The sequence below is a fragment of the Phyllobates terribilis genome, unplaced genomic scaffold (assembly GCF_046119375.1).
Source record: "Phyllobates terribilis strain yellow unplaced genomic scaffold, ASM4611937v1 Scaffold_33__1_contigs__length_13283291, whole genome shotgun sequence".
Taxonomy (NCBI): domain Eukaryota; kingdom Metazoa; phylum Chordata; class Amphibia; order Anura; family Dendrobatidae; genus Phyllobates; species Phyllobates terribilis.
This window is the reverse complement of record NW_027362793.1, coordinates 13096968-13107188: the sequence shown is the minus strand read 5'-3', so window position 1 is coordinate 13107188 and position 10221 is coordinate 13096968. Positions and strand designations below refer to the sequence as shown.

Genomic DNA, 10221 nt, shown 5'->3' with positions numbered 1-10221 from the left:
CATTTTTTTTGGGAGGCACCACTTGTTAATAACCAGTAAAGACTAAGGAGACAGCTGTGAGCTGATATTAATAGCCTAGGAAGCTCCATGTTTATTAACCCCTTCTCAGACTATAAACATTAGCCCACAGCTGTCTGTTTTCCCTTGGCTGGTTAAGAAAAATAAGGGGGACCCCACTCCATTTTTTTCTTTATTCTATCTATATATCTATTCTATTCTGTTCTGACGGTTCACACTGTGAATTTACTGTACTTAGCTGATGAAATGTCGAGTTTCCTATGAGATGGGTGCGTAAAAATCGCATGGTCTGTGTGCCATGCAATTTTTTTTCTTGCACCCATTGACTTTCATTGGTGAGTCTCGGCTGTTTTACGCTTCCATACACAGCATCCTGCAAATTTTTCCTCACCCCAATTCCAGGTGAGGAAAAACTCGCAGATGAACGCTACCTAATTGACTAACATTGTAACGAGTGCATGTGTAGCGCCCCGAGGGTTTGGTCGCTACAGAGGTATTGTATCTCACCCAGAGGTGTGATATCTCACTTCCAGGTAAGGATGGAGTGTGGCTCAGGACCCTAACACTCACATGCACTACACCACATTTCCGGGGGACAGGGCGACAATGCTCCCGGGTGTAAGCACAACTGCCCCTGTCCCTGGCTGGAGTGGGGGGAGGGGACACCTAGGAAGGGGGAACCCGGTAGTGTGTGGGTGGGGAGAGTAGATCCCGGGTGCACTGTATAGGGGAGTATATATGGTGGGCACCATCTTGGAGAAGGAGTAGAGAAAGTGAGAGAGAGCAGAGAGAGAAGGAGGCAGGGAGCAGGGGCTCTGCATGGACTCTGCTCCGCAGGCAGGCCAAGTCTTAAGGCCTGGGCCTGGAGGAGAAGGAAGCAAAGGAGAGGAACGGAGGAGGCTCCAGGAGTGGAGTGAAGGGACCCCTGGGGTGCGGACTAGCCAGCCACCACCGCACACCCGCCACTACCAGAGTAGGGGGGTCAGGCCAAGAAAGGGAACCGGATCCCTCATCTAGTGGAGGAAAGCAACTACCCTCAGCTAGTAACCGGAGGCCGTGGCATTGCACGTGTACGGCCCCTCACTACACCCGTTAGGAAGGCACCATATAGGACCCAGGGTAACGGAACATACGTTTGCCCGCCAAGGCCCGAGGCAGCTGGACAGAAACGTGGTCAATTGTGGGGTACAACAGGCCAGAGAAAGGACACACGAAGGGGGTCCTGAAAAGCATTTCAAAGGTACCTGGGAGTTGGCCGAGCCCCTCACCAGGTGAGTACAGCACGACATGGGCAGCCATTACCTGCAGAAGTGGCTTGGAGTGTAAAACTGTGAGTAAAGACCCTGGACTGCATCACTGGACTCTGAGTCATTACTGTTGCTCCCGTGCACCATCACCCCCACCATCTGCACTCACTGCCCTGAGGCTATACTCCTCCCGTGGGGAGTTATACTACCCCCTGCTGCGCACACATCAGCCTCAGCGGTCTGCCCCGCAGCGGCGGTTCTCAGTGACCGCAATCCATGGGTGGCGTAGTCGGACATTTAAACATTACAAAACCAAAGAAACAGATCCGCCACTGGTTTGACCACCGTGAGGCATGGGACCGGGTCGCCGCCACAGAGACTACAACCCCCAGCATTACACAGAGACCCGGCTCCGGTTATTCCCCTACACACACGACGAAGGGGGCGCGTCAACTTTGGCGTGGTCCGCAGGATCGAAACCAACCCGTTATTATCGGTTTTGTGTGCCTAGAGACTGTTTCACTGTATTGAATGTGGCGCTCACCCCAGAAGAACAGACGCCATTATATGCGCGCCAAAAGACAACAAGAAGCCACCTCCCATCGTTGCCAGGTCCCAGAATGGCGCCAAAGACGGAGCCCACCCCCAACAGCCATGAGTGCGGCTGCAGAGATGTCCATACACGTGGGAGGGCTGCACCTGAGAGTGATTGTCAGCAAATTGCCCCGGGTCCACCCCCAACAGGGGCGGAAGGGAAAGAAAACCAAAGGGCAGGGTGTGGTTTGGATCAGTCTTGGCAGACCACATCCGGAGATGGCGGGGAGCGCCAGTCCCAGTGCCCTGACCAGTGGCCTACTGCAGGCCGAAGCGGCTCTATGCAGCCTCGCGGAGCTGATGGCCCAGCTCCCCTGAGAGGACCCTGAATTCCTCCGGGCTGGACGGGAGGATTTGGACCGGAGGATGATCCAGGCACAGCGGGAGGCAATCACGGGGTGGAGAGAAGAGATGGGCCGGCGGGTCGCGGCCCGGCAGCAAGTGGCGCTGCAACCACCCGACAGTGTGCCTGCCCCTGAGGACGGAGGAGGACCACCGGAGGCTGAGAGCAGCGCTGCAAAGGGAGCTGGTAAGGGGGACGCCCCTGATACCAGCCAGGACGCCACTAGCCTGCCCCTGGACCCCGTCACAGAGCCGATCACCCCAGAAGTCGCTGCACCTCCTCCGCCGGACCACGTCCCACGCCGTGCCCCTTGATCCCGGGTGCGGCCGGAAGCGGCCCGCTGCAGGCCCGGTCGCAAGGCCTGATGCCCCCAGGCGCCTTCAAACAGCGAGCGCCCCCGGTCCCAACACTTCCACCCCTGGGGACCGACTTATAGAGTCAACTCGCCGGTCCTGATGGAGAGCCGGTCCCCCTGCCACGCGGATGGGTTCACCCTTGCCACCGTAGGGACCTGTCCGCAGGGGCCAAAGCCACACTTCCTCCGCTCCTGCCCGCTCCGCAGCCAGTCACCATCCCCCAGCTCCTGGATGAAGAGGTCCAAATAGAGTGGGACCAGATCGGGGATGACCTGATGGGGTTCTCACAGGACACGCTGGTGGACGCAGCTCACAGGCGGGAATTCTGCCGCCGGGAAATAGAGCAGCTGGAGAAGGAGAAGCGGGCGTGGCGCCAGAAGCAGGAACAGCTACAGGCCCGGAGCGCAGAGGAAAAGACCCAGACCCGCCGAGACCCCCAGGCTGCACGCGGTCCCACAGTTACCGGGATCGTGGTCAGGTTCCACCAGGAGAAGGGGCGGAGGTTCATTCGGGACCCGACGACCGACTCAGACCTCTTTGTCAACAGGAGGGATGTGGAGAGTCGTCTGCCCGCGGGTCACCCGAAACGGGATCTGTTCCAAGGGGATCGGGTATCATACACCCGACACCGAGGTCTGCGAGGGTGGTACGCCCTCAACGTTCAGAGGGTGGAGGAGCACCGCTACACAGAATCCCGCTACGTGGAGGACCCGGATCAACCTAAAGAGGATGAGACGCAGGGATACCGCTACTAAAGCGCAGCAATAAGAAACTGTATAAAGTTACCCGCCAGGGTGAAAAAGTTTCAAGACACGCCATTTGCGGAGTATAAAAAGTTCACCCGGATCGGGATGGTTGTCAGTTTATTTGTTTGCTAAAGTTACCCGAAAAGGGTCTGTGAACTATCCAGCTGAGGACTGAGAGCAGCCAACCCTTTTCTATCCGGCTGAGGACTGGGAGCAGCCAACCCTTTTCTATCCGGCTGAGGACTGGGAGCAGCCAAATTTTGTAAATAGTTGCACTTCTTAAAGTGCCCCCTATTGGTTTTATACCCCCTACCTCAAGAAGATACCTGAAGGTGTTTGAAAGTTTGCACTTAGTAAAATTGCACCTTATTGGATGACATAGACACCTGGTCGCGGCAAGGACTGTGACCTGCTAAAGAGACATCATCGCAATAGTGCTGCCGAGAATAGTTTGTGTTTTCTACTTGAAGAGATGTTTTATATACATCTATATGCCGAGAGTTATATATTTGAAAGAAAATTTCATATATATTAAGAAGTAAAGTTTAATAATGCTGAAAGTAACAGGAAAAGTTGTCTCCCATAAAGAAAAAGAAAATGTTGAATTACTTTTATATGGTTGCATTTAAAATGTTTTTGCATGTCTTGAAATCGAATGTCTTTTGCTCTGTTCCAGCCCGCGGACGTGCTGTGATTTACCAGGGGGGAATGTAGCGCCCCGAGGGTTCGGTCGCTACAGGGGTATTGCATCTCACCCAGAGGTGTGATATCTCACTTCCAGGAAAGGATGGAGTGTGACTCAGGACCCTAACACCCACATGCACTACACCACATTTCCGGGGGACAGGGCGACAATGCACCCGGGTGTGAGCACAACTGCCCCTGTCCCTGGCTGGAGTGGGGGGTGGGGACACCTAGGAAGGGGGAACCCGGTAGTGTGTGGGTGGGGAGAGTAGATCCCGGGTGCACTGTATAGGGGAGTATATATGGTGGGCACCATCTTGGAGAAGGAGTAGAGAAAGTGAGAGAGAACAGAGAGAGAAGGAGGCAGGGAGCAGGGGCTCGGTGTGGGCTCTGCTCCGCAGGCAGGCCAAGTCTTAAGGCCTGGGCCTGGAGGAGAAGGAAGGAAAGGAGAGGAACGGAGGAGGCTCCAGGAGTAGAGTGAAGGGACCCCAGGGGTGCGGACCGGCCAGCCGCCACCGCACGCCCGCCTCTACCAGAGTAGGGGGGTCAGACCAAGAAAGGGAGCCGGATCCTTCATCTAGTGGAGGAGAGCAACTATCCTCAGCTAGTAACCGGAGGCCGTGGCATTGCACGTGTACAGCCCCTCACTACCCCCGTTAGGAAGGCACCATATAGGACCCAGGGAAACGGAACATACGTTTGCCCGCCAAGGCCCGAGGCAGCTGGACAGAAACGTGGTCAATTGTGGGGTACGACAGGCCAGAGAAAGGACACACAAAGGGGGTCCTGAAAAGCATTCCAAAGGTACCTGGGAGTTGGCCGAGCCCCTCACCTGGTGAGCACAGTACGACGTGGGCAGCCATTACCTGCAGAAGTGTGTAGAAATTGAAGTGGTCAGTGGGGCGCTAGAGACTGGATAAGGCGCTGGAAAAGGATAAAACAAACCTCTTTATTGAAGTATTAATGCCCACAACGCATTTCTGCAGCGGTCTGCTGCCTCCATCAGGTGGAGTTATGGGAAAATGGCAGAAACAGGCACTTTTATTCATAAAACAAAGGAACTCAATGGGAGGTGCCAAGGGAGAATTTGGTACTTAACCCCTTAATCACCATTAAAAAAGACAATTACAATTTAATAACAAAGGAACTTAAAAAAGCATTACAGGTCAATAACTACACATTATAAACTTACTATGAAGATGCAAGATGCAGACATTAACGGCAATGCTTTAAAAATACATACATATAAAAATGCATGTATAAATGAGGGTAAATAAGCATATTACATAAAAATTGGTGAGGCATATTCTAAGTATACCCCTCAACCAGTTTTTATCCCCCCAAAAATATATAAATATTAATAATTCATCTGCACACATTATCAATCGCTAAATTCAAACCTTCCGGATATAATGTACCCAATTTAAAAATCCAAAAATTCTCTCTCTTCATAAGATAATTAAGCCGATTTGTTACATTATCAGGACCTGCAGAAGTGGATTGGAGTGTAAAACTGTGAGTAAAGACCCTGGACTGCATCACTGGAGTCTGAGTCATTACTGTTGCTCCCGCGCACCATCACCCCCACCATCTGCACTCACTGCTCTGAGGCTATACTCCTCCCGTGGGGAGTTATACTACCCTCTGCTGCGTACACAACATCAGCCTCAGCGGTCTGCCCCGCAGCGGCGGTTCTCAGTGACCGCAATTCACGGGTGGCGTAGTCGGACATTTAAACATTACAAACCCAAAGAAACAGATCCGCCACTGGTTTGACCGCCCTGAGCCACGGGACCGGGTCGCCGCCACGGAGACTACAACTCCCAGCATTACACAGAGACCCGGCTCCGGGTATTCCCCTACACACACGGCCCAGGGGGCGCGTCACATGCAAGGTTTTCTCACATTGCACTCGCTGAGTTTAAACGCAGATGTGAGCAAACCCTTGTTACATAGTCACTATGAGACAAAAAACACAATATAAATATATGCTACACAAGGTCAAATAGTAGTTTAATTTATATATCTCCATGAAAGCAAAAAATATATATACTGTATTAAGGATATAAATTGACATAGGGATTTACAGAATCACATCCAAAGGATACAGATAATAAACTACATATAAGGTAAATAATACTATCATAATATGCCATAGGCAATATGAAAGGTTTATATGGCAAAATTTTTTTATCATGATGCCCAGTGGAAAATAGAAAAGGGGGGAGTTACAATACAAGATAAGGTAAGTATATACTCATTACCTGGTCACAATTAAGAAACTCACCAGTGAAATAACTTCAAATGAGGACAGACAAACATCAAGGGCTGCTGGCCTAAAGAAATAGCATTTGCTAAGGGTTTCTGACAGCTACATGTGTTATGTTTGTCCCTGCGCTACGACACCAAATATATATCTCCCATAAATATCCGATCAATGCAAACCCCAATATTCATTGCTGACCACTGGCTCCAGCTGGTCTGCGATCAGTGCTTTGATCAGAGGAAGCTATTTGGTTTGGATGTGTACTTCCCCGCCTCTGCGTAAACCAGGCCTTTGGAGTCGAAGTCGGTGTCCATTTTGGTGGAGTCGGAGTTGGAGCAAAATGTACTGTAAATGTTTTCATAGGAAACTGGGAAAGTTATGAAATGCCTTATAAATATCTGTTCTGTTCCTGATGTAAGGATCTAGTCTTTTATATGAGATGAATCTGTGCTGCATTTTATGTACGTGCTCAGTAGTGAGGCAGTGCTGTGGAGTCAGAGTCTTGGAGTCGAAAGTCAGAGAAATTGAGTCAGAGTCAGTGGTTTGGCTTACCGAATCCACATCCCTGGTGTAGACGTATCTGAGACTTGGTGTCTTCTTACCAGCAAATCCCCCTGCTGTAATTATCTGGTCACTGCAGGAGGCCCCTACTTCAATTGGCGATGGATGTGTCAGCTCTCTCTCACTTCCCTAGTCATAATTATTTTTTCTCAGCCAAACTTAACCCCATATGTTCAATGTGAGGGTGATATGTCCCTTCTCTGGAGAAGTCTTTATGGATTTTTATTTTTCTCTACAACAGTACATATTTTTCATAACCAAACAAGTTAAATCAATCGCCTCGGGCTTACAGTATCAGGACAAAAGGATTCAGGTAAATTGAAGCCCATTGCTGTTTGATGAGCTGAGGATTGCCGCAGATCATCTGCTTATTGTTTCCGGCTTTTATTGGATAATTGTGCAGGGTGTGAAGGTGCCCATATACTTTGATGGAAATCAACGATTTCAAACATAATCAACATTCATCAAGTGGAATTCAACAATGAACAACTGTTTTGGCTGACCGATAACACACAATTATCATTTTCTTGAACTAAGTTGGCCGTGTTGGATTTTTTCGTCTAGTAGACAAATGAAATGTCTTTCCAGTGTAACTTCTGAAGCTTTTATGCATTTCTCATGCCATTATACAGTTCATTAGTCTATTGCGTTTTTGATTGTGGACCTTCTCTTTAGTTGCAGCAGTCTCATCACCGCCCGCTTCACATCTTTATTCCTTAGACTGTATATCAGTGGGTTTAGCGTTGGCGTGACTGTGGCATATAACAAGGTGAAGACTTGATCCAGAATATCAGAGTATCTTGTAGTTGGCAATAAATACACCGATGCTCCTGTGCTGTAGTAGAGCATGATGACGATGAGATGGGATGAGCAGGTGGAGAAAGCCTTTGTTCTTCCACCCCTGGATGTTATTCGAAATATAACCTGTAATATTTTTGCATAAGATGTCAAGCTGCATAACAATGGACAAAGTCCGAAAAATAATAACACAAAGTACATCACTAGATAAAATATCTCCTTGCCAGCACATGAGATCTTTGTTAAAGATTTTGCATCGCAATAGAAATGGTGGATTGTGGTGGAACGACAGAAGGACATCTTCAGGGTCGGGACTGTGATCAAACATGAGTTTAATGATGCAAAAAACCACATGGCGACCATGCAGATGACACAGACTTTTTTACTCAATATAGTATGATAATGTAGGGGCTTACAGATGGCGACGTACCGGTCATAGGCCATTGTGAACAGCAGAAGATCCTCTGTTCCAGCAGCCACAAAGAAGAAAAACATCTGGGTGAAGCATTGCCCGAAGGACATTTTGTGATTCCCAGATGAAAGTATATGTAATAGTTTCGGGATGACAGTTGTTGTATAACACATATCCACTAAGGACAGGTTACAGAGGAACAGATACATGGGGCTGTGCAGCTGCTGATCCACATAGATCAGAGTAATGATCAGCACATTCATGAGGATTCCAAGTGAGTAGAACACCACGAACATCCCGAAGACGAGTGGTGAACCGTCAGCCTTATGGAAAAAGGGAAAAATGTTGAATTCTCTTGGAACAGATGTGTAGTTCTCCATGTAAGGATATAGTATCATCGCAGCAGATTTATCCCAGTGAACCTTGTGAAAAATCATTTAAAAATTAATACAAAAATAAATTATTCAAGCATTCCAACTTCTGACAAATCTCACCAGTATTAATATACTAAGGCTACTGTAGTGCCGGCGTCCCTGCCCTCTGCTAGGCAGGGACGCTGTTCCCCTCACCGCTCTGCTCCGTGCCCGGCGTCCCTCTTCCGCTCTGCTGGCAGCGCGCGCTCCTTCCCGGCCACTGTGCTTAGGGCGCGCGCGCGCTCTCCCTCCCTCTCAAAGGGGCCGCGCGCGCCGTCCTAAAGAGTCCCCGGCCAATGGCCGGAGGACATTACCATATATAAGGCACCTCCTCCAAAATGGAGGTGCCCGAGCAATGTTGTTTGCACCTGTGTCTCACCTGTGCTTCAGCCCTCAGGTCCCGTTGCCAGTTACCTGCCAGTTACCTGCCAGTTACCTGCCAGATTCCTGCCTGATTACTTGCTACCTGCCTGCTAGTCTGAGGTCCGATGGTCTGCCTTACTAATCCTGTCAGTCTGTCTAAGGACCAGCCTGCCCGTTCACCTGGGAGCGCACATCAGCTACCTGCCTGCTTGCCTGAGGTCCGACGGTCTGCCTTCCAACTCCTGACAGTCTGTCTATGGACCAGCTTGCCCGCTCACCTGGGAGCGCACATCTGCTACCTGCCTGCTAGCCTACCTGGAGGCTCCGCCGTCACGTGCTGTGACCACCTGCCTGTCCAGTGACTCCTGCCCGCTCACCTGGGAGCGCTCATCTGCTACCTGTCTGCTTGCCTACCCGGAGGCTCTGCCGTCACGTGCTGTGACCACCCGCCTGTCCAGAGACTTCTGCCCGCTCACCTGGGAGCGCTCATCTGCTACCTGTCTGCTTGCCTACACGGAGGCTCTGCCGTCACGTGCTGTGACCACCCGCCTGTCCAGAGACTTCTGCCCGCTCACCTGGGAGCGCTCATCTGTCGCCTGTCCGCTGGTCTTCCTGGAGGCTCCGCCGTCACATGCTGTGACCACCCGTTCATCCAGAGACTCTCGCCTGCTCACCTGGGAGCTCACGTCTATCTTCAGCCGCCACAGGTCGTACCAACCCTATACCTAGAGACTGCCCCGGTCACTTGCCGTGACCTCCAGCCCGTTCACTCAGAGACTGTCCCGTTCACTCAGAGACTGTCCCGTTCACCTGCTGAGACTTCCAGCCCGTCTTCCCTGGTCGCCACCCGCTCCCTTACAAGGACCGCCCCCTTGTATAGTAGCTCAGAGGTTCCGCCTCCCAGACCCGTTACAGTTTGCTCGGGCCATGGAACCTGGTGGCACCCAAGCTCCCTCGCTCTCGGACCTGTGTCATGAACTGTCCCGTCAAAGGTCCCAACAGGAGTCCATTCTGGGTCACCTGCGGAATGTCAATACTCGCCTGGACACTCTGACTGCTCCACCAGCAACCTCTGCCAGTGCCATGTCTCGCAATCCGGCAGCTCCACTGCCCACTAATACCATGGTATCTTACCCCGGACCCCGGCTTTCTGCACCTCCTCGCTTCGGAGGCGACTCCGCCCAGGCTCGGGGCTTCATAAATCAGTGCACCCTGCACTTTGAACTATTATCTCACCAGTTTAACTCCGACCGGGCCAAAATTGCATTCATCATGTCCCATCTCACCGGGGAGGCCCTGGCCTGGCTAAATCCTCTATGGGAGAGAGGAGACCCCCTGGTATCCAACTTGCCTGCTTTTCTCACGGCTTTCCGGAAAGTCTTCGACGAACCCGGACGGAAGACCTCATCCGCATCATCTC

The 10221-nt window shown here is 51.1% G+C and overlaps 1 protein-coding gene across 1 annotated transcript; it reads right to left on the bottom strand.

Moving 5' to 3' along the window:
* Positions 1-7451: 7451 nt before the first annotated feature.
* On the bottom strand, positions 7452-8405 carry LOC141180620 (olfactory receptor-like protein OLF4). Its single transcript, XM_073660700.1, has one exon. The coding sequence runs from the start codon at positions 8403-8405 to the stop codon at positions 7452-7454; it is 954 nt and encodes a 317-aa protein (XP_073516801.1).
* Positions 8406-10221: the final 1816 nt, after the last annotated feature.

Excerpts from the sequence above, each read along its gene's own strand:
- LOC141180620 (XM_073660700.1), bottom strand. The coding sequence starts at position 8,405 with ATGGAGAACTACACATCTGTTCCAAGAGAATTCAACATTTTTCCCTTT.